This window comes from Notamacropus eugenii, chromosome 3, assembly GCF_028372415.1.
Source record: "Notamacropus eugenii isolate mMacEug1 chromosome 3, mMacEug1.pri_v2, whole genome shotgun sequence".
Classification (NCBI taxonomy): domain Eukaryota; kingdom Metazoa; phylum Chordata; class Mammalia; order Diprotodontia; family Macropodidae; genus Notamacropus; species Notamacropus eugenii.
The window spans coordinates 96,157,093-96,180,508 of NC_092874.1; the positions used below are offsets into that span (position 1 = coordinate 96,157,093).

General features: G+C 38.2%; 2 protein-coding genes across 6 annotated transcripts in view; one reads left to right on the plus strand and one right to left on the minus strand.

The window, feature by feature from the left end:
* Nucleotides 1–23,416, minus strand: part of LOC140533024 (GTPase IMAP family member 4-like) — a 71,946-nt gene that overhangs the window by 15,547 nt on the left and 32,983 nt on the right. The window contains exon 3 of one of the 2 annotated variants that reach the window (XR_011976766.1): nt 5–114. The exons of the other annotated variant lie outside the window; for it this stretch is intronic. The gene's annotated coding sequence lies outside the window, so the exon portion shown is untranslated. The remainder of the gene's footprint in view (nt 1–4; nt 115–23,416) is intronic. 2 annotated transcript variants of the gene reach the window in all.
* LOC140533022 (GTPase IMAP family member 8-like) lies at nt 33–22,357 on the plus strand. 4 transcript variants are annotated; one of them, XM_072652281.1, is made up of 5 exons: nt 33–146; nt 5,787–5,844; nt 6,114–6,716; nt 12,302–12,940; nt 17,768–22,357. In XM_072652281.1, the coding sequence occupies exons 1-5, from the start codon at nt 141–143 to the stop codon at nt 18,466–18,468; spliced, it is 2,007 nt and encodes a 668-aa protein (XP_072508382.1). In that variant the 5' UTR covers nt 33–140; the 3' UTR covers nt 18,469–22,357. The 4 variants fall into 4 exon arrangements, with proteins under 4 accessions (XP_072508382.1, XP_072508383.1, XP_072508384.1 ...); XM_072652282.1 differs by having other exon boundaries at nt 36–146; nt 6,117–6,716; XM_072652283.1 differs by having other exon boundaries at nt 135–225.

Here is a 23,416-nt window from a genome sequence, read left to right on the forward strand (position 1 = left end):
TTACATGAAGATTCTGGCTCCTCCCTCTTCCTGAATTACTCCTGGCACAGAGTAGCTTTCGTTTTCTCCTCGGTCACAAGATTTCTTGTATAACAGAATATTAAGCAACAATCCCTGAGAGAGGAAAAAGAAGGCTGCTGATGCAGGTGAGACAAGCAGAGAACAGCGAGACTTTCTCCTAATCCCCCTCCCACCAAGAGCCTCTTCCTTCTGGCAGATTCTATGGTAACTGCATTGGGGGGAAAGTGGGTGCCTGGAAGTAAGTAGAAGACATCCAGCCTTCTCAGGAGACTAGGAGATGCAGGGTGGGGTCAGGGCACTTTGAAAGTGGAGAACCTGATAGTATCTAGAACTAAAAGGACTCCACTGAGCTATTATCTGACAATATGTCCAACTACAAATGTGTGTTTGAAACATGAATGGATTTGAAAGTCGCAGTTCTTTCAGAAAAAACTCCAGATCAGATCAGTTGTATACAGAATGGGAAGATGGCTGCCTATCTTGTTAGGGACTTTCAGACAGATCAAATATCTCTCTCTGTGCATGCCTAGAATCCCTCAAATGAGTCAGAGCATTTCATTCTACAGAGAAAGCTTGATATCAGATGTTTTCCAAAGAGAGAACCTGGGGTCTTTGTTTACCCTAAAGTGTCCTGGGCTATCTGAAATTTCCCTGAGAGCAGCTTCTGCTTCTGTGGAAGGCTAGAGATTAGGCATTTAGTTTAGAAAGGAGGGTGTGTGTGTGTGTGTGTGTGTGTGTGTGTGTTTATGTGTGTGTAACTGCTTGCATGCATGCATGCAGAATATGATTTTCTGAGAATAAGAAAGGGTAAGATCCTGTAAGTTGCAAGTGTTTAAATGCAAACTTCTCTGAATTCTTTACAGGCCTTTTTGGAGATCTTGGGTTGTAGGGTGTGGTAGGGACAGAGGATTCTAAAGGATCACAAAAAAGTCTTCCACCTGGTGTCTCCTTTGGCCACCGTTCTGACTAGACCACCATATCACGTGTGACCAGGAGCTGAACACTTGTGTCTTTCAACAGACAAGTTCTGTTCTGGGCTCAGTATGCAACCCCAAGGCATTGACTTTGCAGCCAGCTTTCAGCACTGTGGCCTGGAAGCCTGCTCAAGATGGCGGTGGGAGTGGGTCTGTGGATGTAAGAAGGAGTAGAGGGTCTTTTGCTGCCCATTTGAATCCTGTGGGACCCTCTAGAGCACACCCCTAAGAGAGACTGGGATTCACTGGAAGGTTATAGGTTTTATTGCTAAAAGATAGAGTTAAAAGGAATTGCAACATTTGAAGAAAAGTAGCAAGTAAAATATTAAAGTTCTTTTGTCAGGAATACATTGTAATTTCTCTTCCTGCCTCTCCCAAGGTTCTCTCTAAAGCTCAGTGAGTTATTTAACCATTCATAGTTCACTTTTCAGTAGGAAAAGGGGAAAAAAATCATAGATTCCTTCACTACACATCTCACAAAAAAAAGGAAAGCAGCGAAGTGGTCTAGCCCACCCATTTCTTGGGCATTATGTGCTGAAGCTGGGACCTCTCTGAAGGGAAATAGGGCATTTCCCCAGGGTCTTTGGGTAACAGACTTTTTTTTAACTTTTCTTGGATAATGGAGAGAAGGGGATTGGAGGGAACAAAAGTAGCCTGAGAGTCTGCCAACTCCAAGGAAGGGGCTGGCGGCTTATGCATCTTCATAGTCTGCTCATAAAAGCTGTTCCCCATAGTCCTCGCTGTATCACCTCCATCTCTAACCAGACAGGAACTGAAGTAGCTTCCCAGTTTGTGTAGTACCACACCTAAAATAAGTCCCCATCACATCCTTCTATCTCACCTAAAGCCTTCCTGCTGCTGTGTGTTTCCCTCCCCATCTTATCATCATTAACTGAATGACCTTAGACAACTCATTTCTCCTCAGTGAAGGGACTCAAGTTGCTTCCCAGCATACTGACAGGGTTGCATTAGAAGGTGTTAAAGTTCTTCCAGCTGTAAAGTTTCTGACCCTAATATTCAGGAGGTTATTTCAGGGGGATTTAAAGGCAACCAAAAGACACATACTACCCTGGTGAAATGAGGTTAAGTTTTGTGCCCTGGAGCATCTATGTAAAAATTTCAGGAAGGAGCCCTTTGTTCCATCCTTAGATAACTGCAAAACCACAACATGAAGCTTATTAGTTAGGGCTACTTGCGTATTTGTATCTATGAGAAGAAGAAAATTACAGGACTTCCAGTTTAGAAATTTGGTGGTTTAGAGCTACACGTTTTATTTATATTATGTGTAGGTGGATCTATGATAAAGATTTTCCACTCTTTTGGAGAAATTCCCTTTCAGGTACTGCATTTTAACTGCTGTCCTAATTTTGCTTTCAACACCCTCATGGAAAGTTTTTAGTTCTGCACAGAAATCTCTAGTTTGGCCTAAATTTATGCCTTCTTTCTTATTTTCTACATTGTCTTTTTCTTTTGAATCATTTTGGGAATGTTTACTTTTGCCCTATCTCTTGGTAATCTACGGGATTCTGTCATTTGTCAGATAATACCACAAAAATCAGAATCACAGAATGTGAGAATTGCTGGGGACCTCTTCGGGCAGTGAATCCAACTATGATCTGAGAGGAATACTGACTCTTGCGTAGCTAGACAAGTGGTCCTCCTTCCTCTGATAGGTCTCCAAGGAGAGGTAGCCACTACCTCTCAAGGGAACACATTCCACTTCAGAAGAGTTCTCATTGTTGGGAATTTTTACTGACACAGAGCCTTAGTTGGTCTCTGCAGCTTCTTTTAAATCTTCACCCTGGGGTAAAACAGAACCACACACACGACTCTTATAGCAACTTTGAAACACTAGAATGTAGCTAATATAGCTATTGAAGAAAAATATTAATACTAATGGTGGATTCTGCAATTTTAGCTCAAGTCTGGCAGAAGCTCTTTTATTCAATATGTCAACAAACTCTATCCAAGTTAAGTTACGGTAGGGTGGAGGGTTTGAGCGGGGAGACAGAGTTATGAGAGAGAGAGATAACAGACAGTTTCCCATGCCATCTAACATGACTCTACCTTAAGGTAATTTTAGGTAACATTTAAAGGAATTATGAAAAAGGAAAAGACATCTTAAAATACAATTCCAGAATGGTTAGAGTAACCAAGTTGCCATGCTATTCCCTTTAGAACCACTTCCCACACTCGGAGTTAAAAGAAAAAGACTTCCTCAGTGCCATTGATATCTTAATCCTTTCTACACTGAGAAGGATGACTCCTTATACACCAAACAGTACAGGTGGCCAAGTAAAGAGAAAACCGTTCTCACATGGGTAAATAACCAAATCACTTCAATAAGAGGCAAGGCCTCCTCCCTGAAGAGACATCCATCTTACTCCATGTATTATCTAGTGTGTGTTCTTCCTTCGTTGCTGAAGAAGACCATACCATCAGAGATATAATGACATGACTAGCACTTGACTTTTGTTTTGAGTGAGGGAGGGTTGTGCAGGTCACCAGCCTTACTTCTCCTACAGAGCCATTTGAATCCATTGCCTGGATACTGATCAGGATGACTGGAGATGACCCAAGATGAGGCAATTGGGGTTAAGTGACTTGCCCAAGGTCACACAGCTAGTGAGTGTCAAATGTCTGAGGTGAGATTTGAACTCAAGTCCTTCTGACTCCTGCACTGGTGCTCTATCCACTGCACCACCTAGGTGCCGATGTATTTATCTGAGGCCTCTTCCAAGCAGTTCTCTTGTCTCCCTACCGTCCCTGAACAACCATACTGTCATGCTCTAAGCACCTTCTATGGCTTCTTATAACTCCAAGCAAGCTTACAAACTCTACAACATGCTCCCCTGGGCCACTTGTCTCCACACCTCCTTGGAGCTAGCCATAGCTGGCTAAGGCCCTGGGTCCACAGACTGAGGCTAAATCCCTCTGGGAAACCATAACTTACCTGAACTCATCCCTCAAACCTGATCCCACTCTGTTATTCCCTTCTCATCCCAATGATTCTGAACCCCTGTTGCTATTGTCCGAGACCTATTCTCTGTCCCCTAGTGACTTCTTTCTTAATCCCATCTCTCTCAATCTCTCTTTCTCCACCTCCTACTCTAAAGCTAAGTAATCCATTCCACTGTGCACTTTGGAATCCCTGATCCATAGGCTGAAAAAAACATATTTCATCTTCAATACTTTCCTTTTCTGTTACTTCTCTCTTGTACTCACTGGATCTTACTCCCACATGGTGACACAGCATCTCTAGCCATGCTTTCTCACTCTCAGTGCACTTTTGCTCATAACTCCAGACTAAATAGTCAGGAGTTCAAATAGTCTTTGCTACCCATTGCCACCTCCAGGTTCTTCCTCTACCACCATGACCTTAAGCTCTCTAACTTTTACATTCATTCAATCCATATTCCTAACTCACTAAAAGTGACAATGGATAAGACCTCAGCCTAAAATGATCAGGGTCCCAGATTGCATCCTGGGCCATCTCCAGTCATCCTGATGAATATCAGGTCACTGAACCCAGATGACTCAGAAGAAGAAAGTGAGGCTGGTGACCTTGTATAGCCCTCCCTCACTCAAATCAAAGTCAACTGCAAGTCATGTCATCATCTTGATGTCATGGTCCTCTTTGAGAAGGAAGGACAAACACAACATCTAAATGTCAAATTGATCATCCTAAAGCCCAGACTTTACCATGTTGCCACCCTTTTCAATAAACTGCAGTGGCTCCCTATTACTTCCTGAATCAATTATAAAATCCTCTTCTTTCTGTTCATGATCCACATAAACTGGCACCTTGCTATCTTTCCAATCTTCTTATACTTTATTTCCCTCCATGTACTTTGTTATCCAGCATCACTGTTCTTCTTACTGCACCTATCACATGACCATCCCCTTCCTGACTGACCATTTTCACTGACAGTCCTCTATGCCTGGAATCATCTCTCTCCCCATCTTAGCCTCCTAGATTCCTTGGCTCTCCTCAAACCTAAGCTAAAATCTGACCTTCTGTAAGAAGTTTTTCCCAGTCTTCCATAACTGTAGTGCCTTCCCTCTGTGAATAAGTGTATATCTTGTTTGTATATAGTTACATGATCCTCCTGCCTTTGAGAGTAGAGACTATTTTTTAAAATTTTTGGCCTCTCTGTTTCTTGAGAGTTTAGCACAGAGACTGGCACATAGTAAGAACTTAATAAATGCTTCTCAACGTAACAAGAGTAAAGAGTTCAGTTATTATCCTCAATCCATTTCCTTCAGAAATGTTTTTTTGTCCTCTACTTAACACCCAACTTTACAGTAGGTTTTCCCTAGAACTATGGAAAGGGCTTTAGAGGGAAATATTATTTCCTAATGTTTCTAGGGTTATCAAAAAAGAGGTTTTAAAAAATGTTTCTAAAAATTCCTTCTGAGCTTCCCCTTCTTCAAATTAACCATTGCCATTTCCTTCAACTTCATATTTATTCAGTACCTCTTCTGAACACCCTCAGACTTAATAATATTCTTCTTAAATGCTGGCAACTAGAATTAAAATGCTTTTTAGCATGTCTACATATATTCTAGAAAAGATCAGTTGGTTCATGTTGAACTAAAACGATACCAAAATTAAATAGTAAAATACACCAAAATGTTTCATAAATGAATACAAGTTTTGTTTTGGGACAAGAGGCCTTTGGGATTCTTTGGGATCCTTTGATCTTAAAAAAGTCTGTGAATTATTTTGTCACTTCTGTTTGTTGATAGAATAGTAAAATGAAAATTTCTAAACCCTGAATTTTCCCCCAGATGCTTCAAGAAGCGACAGAAATGAATCATCCAGAAAAACTCCAAGAACAGCAACTGGGTAAGGAAAGGATTAGTGGGGAAGAATTCTTTTTCCACACATCATAAGCCATCTCTATAATGATGGTCCTGTGGAATCTGTACATTTTTCTGTACCTTTTCCCCCATCTCTAAGATTTTACTCCAAATATCATACTCTCCCTTTTAGATTTCTCAGTTTTCCTATGTTGAGATGAGGTCCTTTGGTCAAGTTTCATGTCATGCCTAATTCCTAGTAAAAATCATTACTATTTGTAGTAGAAGGCTATTAATTAATGTCTTTTTTTCCAGCAGGTTTGGGGTACATGAAAGTGCCAGAGCAGAACAGTGAGATAGATGAATTGAGGATTCTTCTTGTGGGGAAACATGGTTCAGGGAAAAGTGCTGCAGGAAACAGAATCCTGGGCAGGTGCATGTTTGAGTCCAGACTCAGTGAGCAGCCAGTGACCCAAGTGTGCAGGGCAGAGCAGCGGATCTGGAGACAAAGAAAAGTTGTACTCATTGACACTCCAGATATCTTTTCCCAGATGGACTCTCAGAAAGAGCTCTGCCACCTCTCATCTCTATGCTCCCCAGGCCTTCATGCCCTCCTCCTAGTGATCCATCTAGGCTCCTACACAGAGGAAGATGAGACAGTGGTGAGGAACATCAAGAAGGTTTTTGGAGAAGACGCTCTGAGGAAACATGTGATCATTCTGTTCACCCGGAAAGAAGACTTGGCAGGCAGGGACCTGATGGACTTCATAAAGAATGCAGATAAATCTCTTCAGAAACTCATTTGGGACTGTGGATTTCAGTACTATGCTTTCAATTACCAAGTCACGGGAGAGGAGGAACAACTGGAAGTGAATGGGCTTCTGGAGGAGATCGACAAAATGGTAGACAGGAATGGAGGTCAGCATTTTATCTTTGGGAAGTATATCATTAGACTTGGTAGGAAAATAATATGTAGAAACTCTTAAGAATGGGGGCTAAGGGAAGAAGAAGAAGATGTGGAAAATGTATACATTGGTAGGAAATGAGCCCAAATGAAGTCATTTTGGATTCTTCTAACTTTTTTTTACCAATCTCTTTTCTGATATCATCCCTTTATAATTGGGTTCCATTCATTATTTTCTACCCTCTATTATTTTCTAGTCATTTTATTTGGGTCAATATCATTTCATCAACTTCACTGTGATAGAAATCTGTGAATAAGAGAAACTGAGGAACAAAATTCCAAGCATAATCAGTTTTTTAGGAAAGCTAGCAATTGCCAGTAAATGAGTTCAGTGTCTCCTCAGCAGTGCAAGACAACCTTGGGTTGTATATAGATTATTTTTATAATCATAAAAGAGGAATTAGAAAATTGCAGGATCGCTAAGAACCTTTTTTTAATTTTATTTTCATTAGCTGGGGCATGACAAAAGACCTGCATTTAAGCAAGGTACATCTTGAATGATTCTGGGATTCTAAGAAAGAATCTATTGCCAAATTTAGAAAGGGATTGGAAACATAAAAGAAATCTGTTTGCTGCCTGGCTACACAGATGCTCAGCTCAGCAAAAAATGAGAAATGTAATCTATTACAGTGAAAACACACACTATCTCTCTCTCTCCCTCCCTCTCTCTCTCTCTCTCTCTGTCTCTCTCTCTCTGTCTCTGTCTCTCTCTCTCTCTCTGTCTCTCTCTCTCTCTCTGTCTCTCTCTCTGTCTCTGTCTCTCTCTCTCTCTGTCTCTCTCTCTGTCTCTCTCTCTCTCTCTCTCATGCACACAAACACACACACACAAACACACACACACACACACAAGCATCTTTCTTATCCTAACAGTTGTCTTATAAAAACTAAATTGAATCAATAAGATAATCAATACTGCTGTGACTATAAATTTTTTATTATTTCTTTCACTCCTTAAGGGCAAGGGTCATCAATACTCCACAAAAGCTAGCACACTATCTCACTTATAAAATCATAGATTAAGAGTCAGAAGGGAACGTAGATCTTCCTCTACCATGCTAAGTCTCTTATTTTACAGGTAAGGAAAATAAAGCCCAGAGTGAGTAATTTGCTGTGAGTGATGCAACAAGAAAGTGGCAAAGTCAAGAGTTCTACTCAGGACTCCAGATTCTATACTCAAGATTCTTTGTGTTTGCCCAAACTGCCTCTAATAATAGATTCTCAAATTCTGACTGGCTAATTCTTTCAGATCTAAGTCCTTTTGCCATCTATCCTTTTAAGTTCTACATTTCTCCTTTATTCACTTTCTTTTCCTGCTTTCTCATCTCTTTTGTAGGTTGTTTGAGAGCTTTGACTCTGGGAGAAGGGTGAAAAGAAAGAGGCAGAAGGACTTTAAAGAGGCCCTGACTCCACCAACCTTTGACCAAGAGTCATTGGCTACACATAGTGTTGGACCCTAGAGGTTCTCCAGAAACAGGGTAAAGTCTATCCCCCAGCAGGGACATCAGCACTTTACATTCAAGAAGTCTTTGGAATGGACTGAAAAAATTTCAGAGATGCTAGACAAGGGGGAATGAACCCCACAGGGAAGAAGGTATGATGAGAAAGGATGTAGCCTCTGGAAAGAGAATCTTAATCTTTTTCATGTCATGGACCTCTTTGGTAGTCTGATGGAAACTATCAACTCCTTCATATAATTGTGTTTTAATGCATATAATAAAACATAAAAGATTAGCAAGAAAACCAATTAGATTGAAAAACAGGTCTCAAAATTAAATGTTCACAGACCCTAGGTTACACCTCCTGTTCTAAAGAGCAATGTCCAGACCTTCCATTTCTACAATATTTCTCAGTATCCTGATTCTTATTTCTCTTTTCTATGAATAATCTGAATGACATATTTCTCTTGGATTTGATTTGCTGGACTATTGGACTAGAAAATTTCTGAGATCTCATCTACCTCTAATAGTTCATAGAGACAACACTGTATATTTTGCTCACTCCAGTTTAGTTTGTGACCAGTTAAGCTCTACCCTTCACAATCTCTGCTACTTCTTCATACTTGCTCTAGAGCAAGGCTAATTCCATTTAAGGGATTCTTAATACTCTGGGCAATTTCCAAAATAATTTATTGTACACTTATCAAATGCACAATGCAATTGTGTTATTATAAGAGAACAAATGATATGTCAAGCATAATTCCAGTTCGAAAAGTCCATGTTAGGAGAGAAACATATACCCAGATGGAGATGGAGAAAATAGTATGCAGAAGAAGAGAAAGCTGCCATATCAGGAAAAATAAATTACAAGTGTTATTAGGAGTCCATAGAAAGGGACCATTACTCTTGCTTTAATGGTTGGGGAAGGTTTTAGGGGAGAAGCTGACTTAACGTTATCATTAAGCCTGAAATGGCAAGTAGGATTTAGGATGGAAATTCATTCAGGCTCAGGAGAATCACATGGGCAGAAGAAATGGAGAGTACCACATTTTCAGGGGGTCTGTAGGAGGGTTCTCCAACAGGAGCAGAAGGCTATTATTTGTGAGGTAGCTATAGTGGGCCTAAATCATTAAGGGACTTGACTTTGGACTTTATCTGACAGACAAAAGAAAGTTATTTTAATTTCTAGGGCAGAAGAATGACTTGATGGAACCAATGTTTGAGATATGTTTTCATGATCTGAGCCTGAGTATAATATAGTCAGGTTGGCAACAAGTAATAACAGCAGTCTCAATAATAATGGTAAAAATCACGGTAATAATTTGCATTCAAAAGTAATGAAATTTGCAATCACTGGTTGCTTTTTTGGATAACTTTGAAATGGTTTTCTTAAGATTCTACAAAAGAGGTCTCTTCAGGAGAGTTTTAGTAGATAAAAACTAGGAAGTTTTAGTAGATAAAAACTAGGAGTTTTAGTAGATAAAAACTAGGAAAATTGTGAGGAAAAAACATGCAAAAGAATGCAGCACAGAAAATTCTTCATCTCTAAGTTCCAAAGCTCAAATGATTCAAATTTTCTTTGTCATTTACAGTCATAGTTTGCATTCATCGTGATGACCTCAAGTGATCTAAAGATTATGAATCATCGAAAAGCTTATGTGCAACATATTTCCATCTGAAATCCTTCTTAGAGCTGAAAACATTTTAATGACATACACTAGTATATTCCCTATCATGTTGTCAAAGAAAAACATGAATACTATACTCCATTATAGGCACATGTCTACAAGAAAGAATTCCTATTAATTTAGCACTCATTTAAACCCAAATATTTCTAGTTTAGAAAAAGGAAAGTCCAAACTGACATAGTTCCTTCTGCTTTCCTCCATCCTGAATTCCGTGTACATCACTCTATCCCAAGATTATTGGAAATAACAATTATAGGAATGTTGAACATAGAGAATATCAAAAAATGACAAAAAAATAAAATTCTGCCTCATCTAATGGAACAAGAGTGATTTAGTCTTCTGGAATTACCCTGGAGACCACTCCTCAATCCCAATTGTCAGACTCTTAGTCTTTGACCTTTCTACATGTATTCCTAAAGGGAAAAGTCTGGAAAGCATTTTGGACTAGGGAAAATGTTAGTCCTCAATATTCTTAATTGAACTAGAACAGAAGTTTTTAATGTACTTCCACAAGGTAAACTGGGATATCAGCTTACTCTCTATATCATTATTCCATCCATTCTTTGGCAATAACATCACTAACAGATTATTACTAAAGATGATTACAAGGGTGTCAACCATATTGTTACAGAATTTATTGTAAAGCTCTTAAGTCAGTTGTCTGGGATATCTATCATCCCTATGGAATTTACAAACCATGGAATGCTTCCTCTCCTGATTACATTGGATCATTCAGTTAGTCAATAAGCATTTATCATGTGCCTACTATAGCCAGGCACTGTGCGAAGTGCTGGGGATGCAAAAAGAAGCAGAAGACATCACATTCCTTCAAGGAATTAAAAATCAATGATGGCTCAAGTTAGGTGAGATGTAAGAGAGATGAGAGATTCTCCCTCTCTTCTGTCTCTGTCTCTCACTCTCTGCCTCTCTATCTCTCTCCTTACACCCAACCACACACACACATACACACACACACACACAAACACACAGCAACACACACATACATGGAATGGTGTGCTGGCAAATATTTAACAATTCTCTCTTTTAAAGTTAAATTTTCATCATTAATATATTCTCCATCATTTTTTTAAGTCTAGACAATCAACAAAACAGCATTGATTGATTCCAGAGGTGTAAGTACCCACATTGATAATATTTTAAACAAGTTTTTGTTGATTTCTTCTGTTTTCATACCACCATGGCTATCCCCAGTATCTCTCCCACTCTCATTATGAGAATGCTATCCCATATAACAAACAGTATTTTTTGTAAAAAGGAAAAATTCCTCACAAGTAATTGATAAATTAAAAGAGTACAAGAAAATATATGCCATGTTTAACATTTGTGAATCCCCACCCCCACTGCCATCAAGGGGTAATTTAGGGGTCTGTTATCATATTTCTCCATTCAAATCATCCTTGATCTTAATTTTACTGCATTCACCTTCGATTTTATTCATGTGTGGTTGTTCTCTCTATTTATATTGTTACAGCCGTTATGCACAGTGTTCTCTTCAGTCTGCATCAGTTCATAGGGATCTTTCCATTCTTCTCTTTACTGATCACAATACTATTTCTTAAATGACAATAATATTCCACTACATTTATGTAACAAATTTGTTTTGCTGTTCCCCAATTGATACGCATCTCTTCTGTTTCCCGTTCTTTGTTATCATAAAATGTGCTGCTATAAATGTTTCTGCCTACAAGAGGACTTTCTTTTTATTGATAACTTCCTTAGGGAATAAGGCAAATAATGGGGTCTCTGGTTCAAAGGGTTTGGGCATTTTAGTCACTTTGTATAATTTCAGATAACTTTCCTAAATGCTTAAATCCTTTCACGCTTCCATCAAGAATGTCTTATTCCCACTGAAAATTTAACAACTGGATCAGTTTTATTCAAACTGGCTCTAGCACATCCTAGAATATATGTATGTAATATATATATATATATGAGTTCATATATATGATTCACATGTGCATATATGAACTTAAAAAATGCATGCATAGTATATAGAGACACACACATATATAGAAACAGAAACAAATTCTCTCTCCCTCCCTCTTCTTCTTCCCCCTGTGTGTGTGTATCTTCCTCTCTCCATTCCTAGACACACACACACACACACACACACACAATCTCAGTCAAATTCCAAAAGCCTTCAACATGTTACATGATTTTCTTTAAAGATAAAATTACTGTAGTGGAGCCAATACAAAAAGAATAGCTCTTACGGCAATTTTGAGATCCTTTCTGACTCTGTGATTGTAGGATGCAACTACTCCCATAACCTCTGTTTTGACCATGATGAAGTCTGGCCCCTTGGTCTGATCCCAAACCCTGCCTAAATCCTAACAAAACTAGTTGCCATTTGTAGGAAAAGGCTATTAATTAATGTGTCTTCTATCCCAACAGGGTCTGGGCACATGATAGAGCCCAAGAAGGACAAAGAGATAGAAGAATTGAGGATTCTTCTTGTGGGGAAACATGGTTCAGGGAAAAGTGCTGCAGGAAACAGCATCCTAGGCAGGTGCGTGTTTGAGTCCAGATTCAGTGAGCAGCCAGTAACCCAAGTGTGTAGGAAAGAGCAGAGGATCTGGAAACACAAAAAAGTTGTGCTCATTGACACTCCAGACATCTTTTCCCAAAGAGATTCCCAGAAAGAGCTCTGCCACCTCTCCTCTCTATGCCCCCCAGGCCTGCATGCCCTCCTCCTAGTGATCCCTCTGGGCTCCTACACAGAGGAAGATGAGACAGTGGTGAGGAACATCAAGAAGGTTTTTGGAGAAGAAGCTCTGAGGAGACATGTGCTCATTCTGTTCACCCGGAAAGAAGACTTGGCAGACAGGGACCTGATGGACTTCATAAAGAACATGGATAAACGTCTTCAGAATCTCATTTCAGAATGTGGATTTCAGTACTATGCTTTTAATTACCGAGTCACAGGAGAGGAGGAACAGCTCCAAGTGAACGGGCTTCTGGAGAAGATCGACAAAATGATGTGTGACAATGGAGGCCAGTTTTGTATCTTTAGGAATTCTGCTACTAGACCCGGTAAGAAAATAAAATGTAGAAACTCTAAAGAAAAAGGGCTGAGGGAAGGAGGACTACAAAGAATGGACACATTGGAGGGAAATCTTTCCAAATGCCTTCACTTTTTTTCTAATTTTTCACCAATCTCTTCTCTGCCATCAACCTCTTATAATCTGTCTCCTACAATTTACCATTTCATTATGTCTTCTCCTCTATTTTTTTCCAGTCATTTTACATAGGTCAATCCCATGTCTTTTTTAAAACTTTTAATTTATGGAATAAAACAAGCATTTCCATAACATAGTCCAATAAAAAAAGTGATTTCATGTGAAACTGAAAATCTACTACGCACAACTTACTATTTCTTTCAAATGTACAATAAAATTATCATGTAAATTGCTTTTTTTCTCTTATCTCTCTACTCCTGCCCTTCATACAGCTAGCATTAAACACAAATATGTGTGTATATATGTATGTGTACATGTGCAAAATTATTCCATATTTCTATTTACCAGTTCTTTCTCTGGAAGCAGATAGCATCTTTCTTCATATGTCTCAAAATTAATTTGGACATTTATAATAGTCAAAATAATTTATTCATTCAAAGTCATTCTTAAGACAATATTTTTGTTACCATATACAATATTCTCTTATTTGTACTCATTTCACTCTTCATTATTTCATCTTTCCATGTTTTTCTAAAATCATTGAGCTCATCATTTCTTATAACACAGTGGTATTCTATCACAATCATATACCACAACTTGTATGGGCCTTTCTCCAATTGATAGGCAACAGCTACTATAAATATCTTAGCACATATAGGTGCTTTTCCTTTTGCCCCTAATCATCTTTGGAAATAATCCAAGTAGTGGTATTGTTGGGTCAAAATGTATAAGTAGCTTAATAAACCTTTGGCTTAATTCCAGATTACTCTCCCAAATGACTGGATCATTTTACAATTCCAACAGTGAATTAGGGTCTTAATTTTTCCACATCCTCCTTGTCCCTTTCCCCTCCTATCATTTTATTCAATCTGGTAAGTATAAAAATAATATCTCAATATTGTTTTATTCCGCATTTCTCTAATCAATAACAATTTGGAGCATTTTATATGTTTAAATTGATTTCATCATTTAAAAACTGCCTGTTCATATCCTTTTACCACTTAACAATTGGGGACTGACTCATATTCCTGTGGATGTGATAAACAGAGATCTTTATATATTTTAGATATGAGATCTTTATCTGAGAGACTGTCCGTAAAATTTCCCTCCAGTTTTCTACTTTTCTTCCCATCTTGGCTATATTTGCTTATTTGTATAAAAGCTTTTTAATTTAATGTAATCAAAATTATCCACTTTACACTTAACTTTGCTCTTTATCTCTTGTTTATTCATAAAATTCATCTATCCATAAATCTGATAAACATTATATTCTGTGTTCCTCTCATTTTCTTGTAAAATCTATCTTTATTTCTAAATCATGTATCCATTTTGACCTTATCTTTGTAAATAGTATGAGATATTGGTCCATGCACAGTTTCTGCCATACTGCTTTTCAATATTCTCAAAAATTTTTACCACATAATGAATTCTGATCCCAAAAACTTAAATTTTCAGACTTGTCAAAAACAAAATCATTATGTTTATTTGCTGCTGTAAGTTGTATGTCTATTCTAGTCCTTTGATCTACATTTTTATTTCTTAGCCAGTGCAAATAGTTTTGATAATTACTGCTTTATAAGACAGTGTAAGATCTGGCACTACTAGACCCCCTTCCCTTATAATTTTTTTCATTATTTCCCTTGCTACTCTTGACTTTGTGTTTTTCCAAATGAATTCTATTATTTTTCTAATTCATGAAAATATTTTTTGCTAATTAAATTGTGATGTCATTGAATATATAAATTAGGTTGGGTAAATTGTCGTTTTATTATATTCACGCTGCCTATTCATGTGCAATTAATATTTCTTTAATTATTGAAATCTTATTTTATTTGTATAAAAGCTTGTTTACTACTTTTGTTTATATACTTCTCAGGTTTGTTTTGATAGTTGTATTCCCATATACTTTACATGTCTACAATTATTTTAAGTAGAGTATTTTTTTACTTTGTTCTCATGGAGTTTTCTTTGTGATGATTTATGTGAATTTTCTTTATATCCTGCTATTTTGTTAAAATTATTAATTTTTTCAGCTAACTTTTTAGATGAGCTTTTGGGATTTTCCAAGAATGTCATCAAGTCATCTACAAAAAGACATAGTTTCATTACCACATTTCCTATTCTGATTAGTTTAACTTCTTCTCTTATTGCTGTTGCTGTATTTCTAATACAATATTGAATAATATTGATAACAATGTGCATCCTTGTTTCACATCTGATGTTACTGGGAAGGATTCCAGTTTGTCCCCATTGCAAATAATGTTTGCTGATGCTTTCAGATACATGCTTTTTATCAATTTAAGGAATATTCTATTTATACAAATACTTTCAAGTGTTTTTAGTAGAAATGAATGATAAAGTGTGTCAAAATATTTTCTATATTTATTGCTATAATCATGTTTTATTTTACTTTTATTATTGATGTACTTAATTGTGTTAATAATTTTTCTTACGTTAAACCATTCCTGTATTCCTAATCCTCATTTGATCATAATGTATAATCTTTATAATATGTTGGTGTAATCTTTTAGCTAGCAATATCCCTATAATACTTGAGAAGAGTGGGGTCTGGAACATCAATTATCCTTTAGGGAGGCACTGGGAGCTCCTGACACAGCTAAGAGCCTCTCATAGAGAATCAAATGAGAAAAATCAATGTGGAAGAAATTCCAAGAAACACGTCAGATAGGAGGCAGATTTGTGGAGTCTTCACACATCTTTGCATCTATGGTAAGGCAATGTGATATCACAGAAAGAAATGTAGACTTAGCAAAGGACCAAAGATGAAACATAGCACCACCCTCTTCCCACTCCCATTCCCTTCACCGGTGGGGCCAGCAGAAAGATTTTTGAAGGTCTAGCTGGGCTTTCCTTAGGATCTGAAGCTTTGGGTGGACAGGTTGTTACTATCTGTAGGATCCAGTATATCCTCATGTTCTTTGGGATTCTTACATGCTGATCTTGGAACTTCATCTTGATTTTTTATGTCCATTATCATTCTTCAAAGGCAAAGGGATTTGCCAATTTCCATGGGCTGTATTGTCTCTCTATTTTTCATAAATGTATAAATGTGAATGAAATCTACCAAAAGAAAGCGTGCCTACTCAGTAAGATCATGTCTAAATTTCCAGCTCTAACAGGTTGCATTTTTTAAGTTAGTTTATTTTTATTTTACATGTATTATCTCTCCCACTTATTGCCCCACAAATTTAAAACAACTTAAATGAACATTTTTTAAAAAAAATAAGAAAAGTCTCATAACAGAGATGAATATTTCAACAAAATAAATTGCCACATTGGCCATGTCCAACAATGCATGTCTCATTCTGCATTTTTAATTCATCTGGCAAGAGGTAGGTGCTGTGTTTCACTTTTGGTTCTTTGGTAAATCTACATTTCTTTAGGTGATATCACATTGCTTTACCATCGATGCTGAGTCCTTCAATTTCCCTATAATGCAGCAATATAGGAACTCTCAAAGAGAAAGGAAATAATAGTCACCTTCTAAAGCAAGACTGGAAGTCATGGGGGTGGTAACATGAGAGTTCCCTACCAGGAGATAGTGGGAAAAATTCTTTCCAGTTGCCTTCAGGGTAAATTATAATGATTTTATGAAGACTTTACAAAATTAATGAATTTTGAGGAAGAATTTAATGGATGAGAAACAGATGCTGCCTAGTAGCTAGGCATAAGGAAAAACAAAAGAATACATGAATTGGAAATGCTTTTTTCCTGTAATTTCAATAACTAGTGAGCTTGAAAAATTTCATTTTCCTTTGTCATCTATAGTACAAAATGATAGCTGATATTTTCTACCACATCTTTAAGTGAATCATTAATTGTAGCATATCTTGGTGCATTCTAATTTTATAAAACTGGTAATACACAGATGGCATATCAATGATCACTCCCAGGTAACCAAAATATAGGCACACCAGATATTGTTATTTCAAAAAAACAATTTGCAGTAGCATAATTAATGGATTATAACCAAACCCCACTATAAATTCTCAGAAACCTAATGTAATGTTCCAGTGTGTCAACTGCTCCTTTGGAACTCCCTTAAAATGCTGCTTTGCCTATGTTAGATAGGGCATAGCAGTATTGTATCCTCTAGGTCATCTCATTTTTTGAATTACATTGAATGATAAGGAATTTGTTATTGTTCGTGTAACATGGAACTAAACAATGAGGGCCCAGTCCCTGTAGCATGCACATTTGGTGAGTCCATTTTTAGAAGTGCATAATGTAGAATGGAGGGGTCCAGCTCTCCACTTAAGATCATGTACAGCTATATTCTGGAACTCTTTCCTGCCTGCTTACTGCTTAGTGGGACAGAAGTCCTTTCGGTTGGCTACTGAGCCTGAAGTGAGAGTGCAGGCAAAAGGCCCCAGTGGAGAAACTCATTTTCTCTCCTTCCTGCTAGATATGATGTATAATGACTCTCTGAGCTTCAGAGGACCCCGAGATATAAACTTGCCACCAGACTCATATATATGATCCCAGTACTGGTCATTCATCAAGTGTTCCCATTACATTGAAAATAGCAGAGTGTATCTTTAGACAAAGAAGAAGGAGAAAGAGATGAGAGGAGACAGGTGAACTGGAGCAGCAAAGTAGCATAGGAGAAATAGAGAACACAGGACATGGTTGTTGATCTTTCCTATGTTTCTTCTCACAGATATGCTGAGCCTCATCCTTGTAGGCAGAAGTAGAACTGGGAAGAGCTCAACTGGGAACACCATTATTGGGGAGCATAGTTTTGTAGCAAAACATGCAGAAAAAACAGTCACTAAAACCTGTCAGAACAAGGACAGGACCTGGAAAGGGAAGACTATTACAGTTGTCGATACTCCATCCTTTGACCTTACCTTGGCCAGTAAAGATGTTCTTTCTAAACAAGGGGAGGAAGTCTTTCGTAGCCTTTGCCTATCTCCAGGAGCCAAAGTATTTATTCTGGTGACTCAGTTGGGCCAGTTCACTCAAGAAGATGAGAAGAATGTCAGAGAATTAGAAGTCATATTTGGAAAGGAAGTATTTGAGTACATGATTGTGTTCTTCACCAGGAAAGAAGATCTAGGTACTGGGACACTGGAGAATTACATCAAAACTTCAGATAATCAGTTTCTTAAGAAGCTCATTAAACACTGTGGAGGAAGATTTTGTGCTTTTAACAATAAAGAATTTGGTCCAGCCCAGGAAAAGCAGGTTAATGAGCTTTTGGAAATGGTGGATAAACTGGTCCAGAGCCATGAAGGCCAAGGCTATCCTGCCAGTGATAAGCCTGAGACTTATACCAGAAGGATTAAAGATTTCCAGGAGAAAAGTTTTCTCAGGACCATAGAGAAATGGGTAAACAAGAAAGATTTCCTTTTTGCATAAAAATTCAATAGGTTCTTGCTGTGCCTTATGACATCAGGACATGTGGTAAAGATATTTTTGGAGACAGTCAGCTAGATAGATGTTTCAGTTAATTATAATTTCAGGGTATGACCAGCAGCAGATTGTAAATATAGGGTGAGAAACTGAAGTAGGTTTGAGGAAGCAAGCTAAGGGTCAAAACAAGATTGTGAGTTGTAGTCAGGTTAACTTGAAAAACGTCTGGACATGCATGACGTTACAAGTTGGCAAGGCAGTAACCATTTGAAAAGGACTCAAGTATCAGAGAGCCAAGGGAACAATATGAAGGAGGGAACAATATGAAGTCCAGGAAGACAATCAAGAAGGAAGAGACATGCAGGTGTTTTCAGGGCAAGGGAAAGTGAGCAGAGGGACAGGTCTGAGGCACCAGTAATGAAGAAATACTTTGATTATAGAGGCTATTTTTTCTTCTTCAAATTGAGAATTGTGCTATGGAGCCTGGAAATGATGACAATATGACTGGCTTAGACCAAGAAGATCATGGGGAACACTTCAACAATGTGGCAAGTATGTAGACACAGAAGAGCATCACCTTCAGGAAGGAACACTTTAATATAAATAGATATTTTGATTCTTCCTTTGTATTGGGCTATGATCTATATTAGCATAACCTGTTACTCGAATTCTATTCGCATAAGACTCTCTTCTTTGGTGCAGATTGATGACTTAATGCTCCACACTTTGTGTGAGTTGGTGAAAGCTTAGGAGAAGAAAAAGTGTGTCCAGTTTCAGTGGAAGAAGACACAGGATTCAAGTCTCTTTCTAGGTCTCTGAAGGGAGAGAAAGACTGGGAAGGAGGTAGCATGAAGAGGACCTGGTAACTTCAATCATGTTCATGTTCCCAGTTTGCTACAATAGAAACTTTGGGGAATTTTCCATTGGGTGAGATCTGAGACTTTCTGTGACTCTCTGTCTCTCTGTCTCTGTCTCTGTCTCTCTGTCTCTCTGTCTCTCTTTCTCCATGTCTCTCTCTCTCTCTCTCTCTCTCTCTCTCTCTCTCTCTCTCTCTCTCTCTCTCTCTCTCTCTCTCTCTCTCTCTCTCTCTCTCTCTCTCTCTCTCTCTCTCTCTCTCACACACACACACACACACACACACACACACACACAGTATCTCACTATAAGTAAGGTGGTTTTTATTGTGTATGAAGTGGAGTTTTGGGTTGTTATTTTCTAGAGTTCAGTTTCCAAAGATTCAAAGCCATAACAATCTTTTTTCCCAGGTATTAGATATGAGTTCTCATGATTATGGTTCAAAACATCTCCACCTTGCTTGTGCAGTGTTATAATAAATAATATAAGCATTTGAGCCTAAACTGTAAACATCCACTGCAACTGTGCAGTGAGATACAAGGATGAGGTAATGTAAACTTGTGAGGCTATTGCTGGCCATATGCATTCTTTGTCTGTTGCCCTATAAAGCAGATGGGCACTAGTCAAGGAGTGGAGAACCCTTAGGGTTGAATGCACAAACTAGAATGTTGTGTGTGTGCCTTGACTGGTTTGGGGGGATCTTTGTTTGCCTCAACTGACCCTCATTGAGGCTTGAAGGTGTTTAGGGGAGTGCACAAGCTGTGCCTGTCTCAGTTGATCCCATTGAGAGGTAGGAATAGTTGTCCACCCTTCTCACTGGCCCCTGCGAGAAGAGCAATTATGGAATGCTGTAGAAGTAGCAACTCCCATTATCAGTAACCTCTTTGAGGAGACTAGACTAGAATAAAGTAAGATTATTAACGCCTTTAAAGCTGTCTGAAGGTATTTCCTGCACTAGTAGCCCTCCTGTGTGCTCTATCTATCTCTTTTACACTTGCTCAAAATGTTAGAGCTGAGTGTCTTCTATGTTTTCAGATGTATACTCATATGGTTAACAGTTTAGATAGCCATCCTTGTGTGCTCTTTGTGAAACAGATATTTGGTGGGAAACAAGTCAAGCTTCTAGATATAGAATTGAGAAAACTCATTCCCTGTTAAATGATACCAACAAGGAGCTTAGCTTGAAACTCAAAATAATTTTCCAGAGAATAAAAATGTTTTAAAGGGGATAAATATAGTTCTACCCAGTAATATTTTTCTGAGAGGAGCAGAGTGGTGAGTCTCTGGTCCCAAATCTCCTGCTCCTCTCCTGGTAGGAATCAAAGAGATATTGTTTAGAGATATCTATTCCACTTTGTGATAGATAATAAGACCAAGATTTACTGGTAGAGTCCACCAAAATGTACCTTTCCCCTCCCTTTCTCTAGTATTTTCTTGAGGCTCATCAACAATTCAAGAAAATTGTCGTAGCTGGATCACGAGAAGAATTAAAGGGGGAAATGAGGAGGGACATGTGTTTGTCCCTCTAGTCTCAGTAGAAGGTTCTGTGTAGTGGGGGGGGGGGCACTATGTCAGTACCCCAAGGCAGGGGAAAGGTTGATTGAATTCAGTTTGACCCAGCCAACAGTAATGGTTAGGGACCTTTTAATTAAAGGAGCAATTAATGGACCATAGCCACCTGAGCAACATTACCTAAGAGGTGATACTAGGTAAAGTGAAACCAAGTAAGCAAAGACAGAGATGAAAGTGTGTTGACCAACCTCAAGGATCATGACCTGGGTGGTCTCACTCTGGAAGCAAAGACAACTTTCCAGACCTAGATAGCAGCAGGAACACCAGGAAGCTCTTAGGGCTTAGGTCTTATCTTAATCTTAATTCAGTGAAAGGTATTGAAGAAGCCAGAGAAAGGGCAGAATGGAAGGGATGTGGTGGATGGCAATAGCAGTGCAGTCGAGAAGCACAAGAAGACAGCTGTGAAGGTAGAGGGTAAAAATAGGATGCAGCTTCAGTAAACAACAGCTGCAGATGGAGAGCTCCAGAAGAGGACATCTGTAGGGCACAATGTTGCAAGAGGTAACAATGGTAAAGATGATGAGCAGTAGCCCAGGGTGGAGCTTCAGTCAATGACAAAGGCACAGTTGAGCAGCAAGAGGAAGGAAGTTCTGGAACCACAGGAAGCAGCATCAGCCCCAGAAGGGAGGCATCTCCAAATGTTGGGAATATGGAGTCGTCTGAACTCAAGTGGTAGAGATTTTCTTCTGTGAAACAGGGTAAATGGCATTGAGACCCTAAATCTCAGACCATGAGTTTTTCTGAAGATTTTTTCCCTTCTCCACACCAGCATCCCTGTGGGTCTGTAGAATATCGAGTTCATTTGTGTATAGGGACTGATACTCATTTGTGTATGAAACCTGAGCAAATCAATGCATGATTTTTTTTCCTGTTATTTCTTTTGTTCTCCTAGATAACAGCTATGGGTGTGAGACTAGAAGCAGGGACTGAGGGACTAATGCTAGTTTCCTGGTTTGTAGGCTTTCCCTGAGAAGAAACCACACTATGACCTCCCAGCTTCCCAGAGTTCAGAAATAATTGAATGAAGTCTCACTAGAAACCAAACCAAGTAGGATGCAGCCCCAATTATCTCTGCCCAAAGCCACTTGTTCTGATTGCCAACATCCACCTCCTTTGCCTCTACCCATTGGCTTCTAATCTACCATTTCTGTTCCTGCTTTCCTGAGGAGGTTAACATAATTTAGGTTTCTCTTGAATGAGATTTTGGACTGAGTATTCCATATTGTTCAAGGAACTTAAAGTGTTTTCAACGTGTGGTGTAGAAATCAGGATAGGAACTGTCCCCTTCTCTTCGAAATAAATTGAGTGAAGTAACTAAGTGGTATTTTTTGAGAAAAGAATGTAATTTAATTGATCAAATACTGAGTGTCTTTCTATTCCTTAGAAAGTATATGTTAGTTTTGAACACATCTTCATATAATAACTAAGTTACTTGAAGTCAAGAATTCAATAAAAGAACCTTAGATAATCTCGTGTCATGCATCATTTCCTGAACTCAATACAATAAAAAATGTGAAGAATAAGACAAGCATGCACAAAAGACTCAGAAAAAAATAGAAACTAAATAACATTATCTTAGAGAATAAGTGGGTCAAAAAACCCCACAGAATCAATAATTATATTAAAGAAAGTAAAATAAAACTGTTTACCAAAACTTATGAAATGAAACTAAAGATGTTCTTAGGAAGAGATTTATCTTTATATTTCTGTACACAGAGAGAGGGGGCGGGGTTCAATGAATTGATTCTATACTCAGAAAACTTAGAAAAGAAACAAATTAATATCCAAAGCAGGAAAATAAAAATAATGGGATCATGAAAATGAGAAGACAATTTGAAAACAAAAGACTACTGATGAATAAACATAAATTGCCCAATAAAATAGATAAACCATCATTTATGAAACAGAGGGAGAGAAAGAGAGGGAGAGAGAGAGAGAGAGAAAGAGAGAGAGAGAGAGAGAGAGAGAGAGAGAGAGAGAGAGAGAGAGAGACCTACACTGCCAAAATAATGCAAGGAGGGGAACTCAAAATAAAGAAGAATAAGGAAATTATTAGAAACCAGGGTACTCATTACATGCCAACAAAACTGAAAACAAACTAATTGAATATTTGTGGTTGTGCTTGTGTGTAGTTTGTCCTTCATTCTCAAAGTGGACCATAACATCAGGGAGATGATAAGATACCCAGGTTAACAAAATATGAAATATAGAACTTAATTTCAGAAAAGGAGTTTCAGTAAGCCATAAATAATCTCCTAGAAAACAAAGTCCTAGACCAGATAGATTTACACATGAATTCAACAAAATATTTAAAGAACAAATACCCACCTCACCATATTCTGTAAGCTGTTCACAAAAATCGAGAAAGACAGTAACTTATCAAACTTCTTCTTTCAGCCTATGCCTCTTGATCACCACTTCAGGGAGCAAGTGGATTAAATAGTGGATAGTGTATTGAACCTGGAGTTAAGAAAACTTGAGTTCAAATTCTGCCTTCAGTCACTTACTGGTTATGTGACCCTGGGCA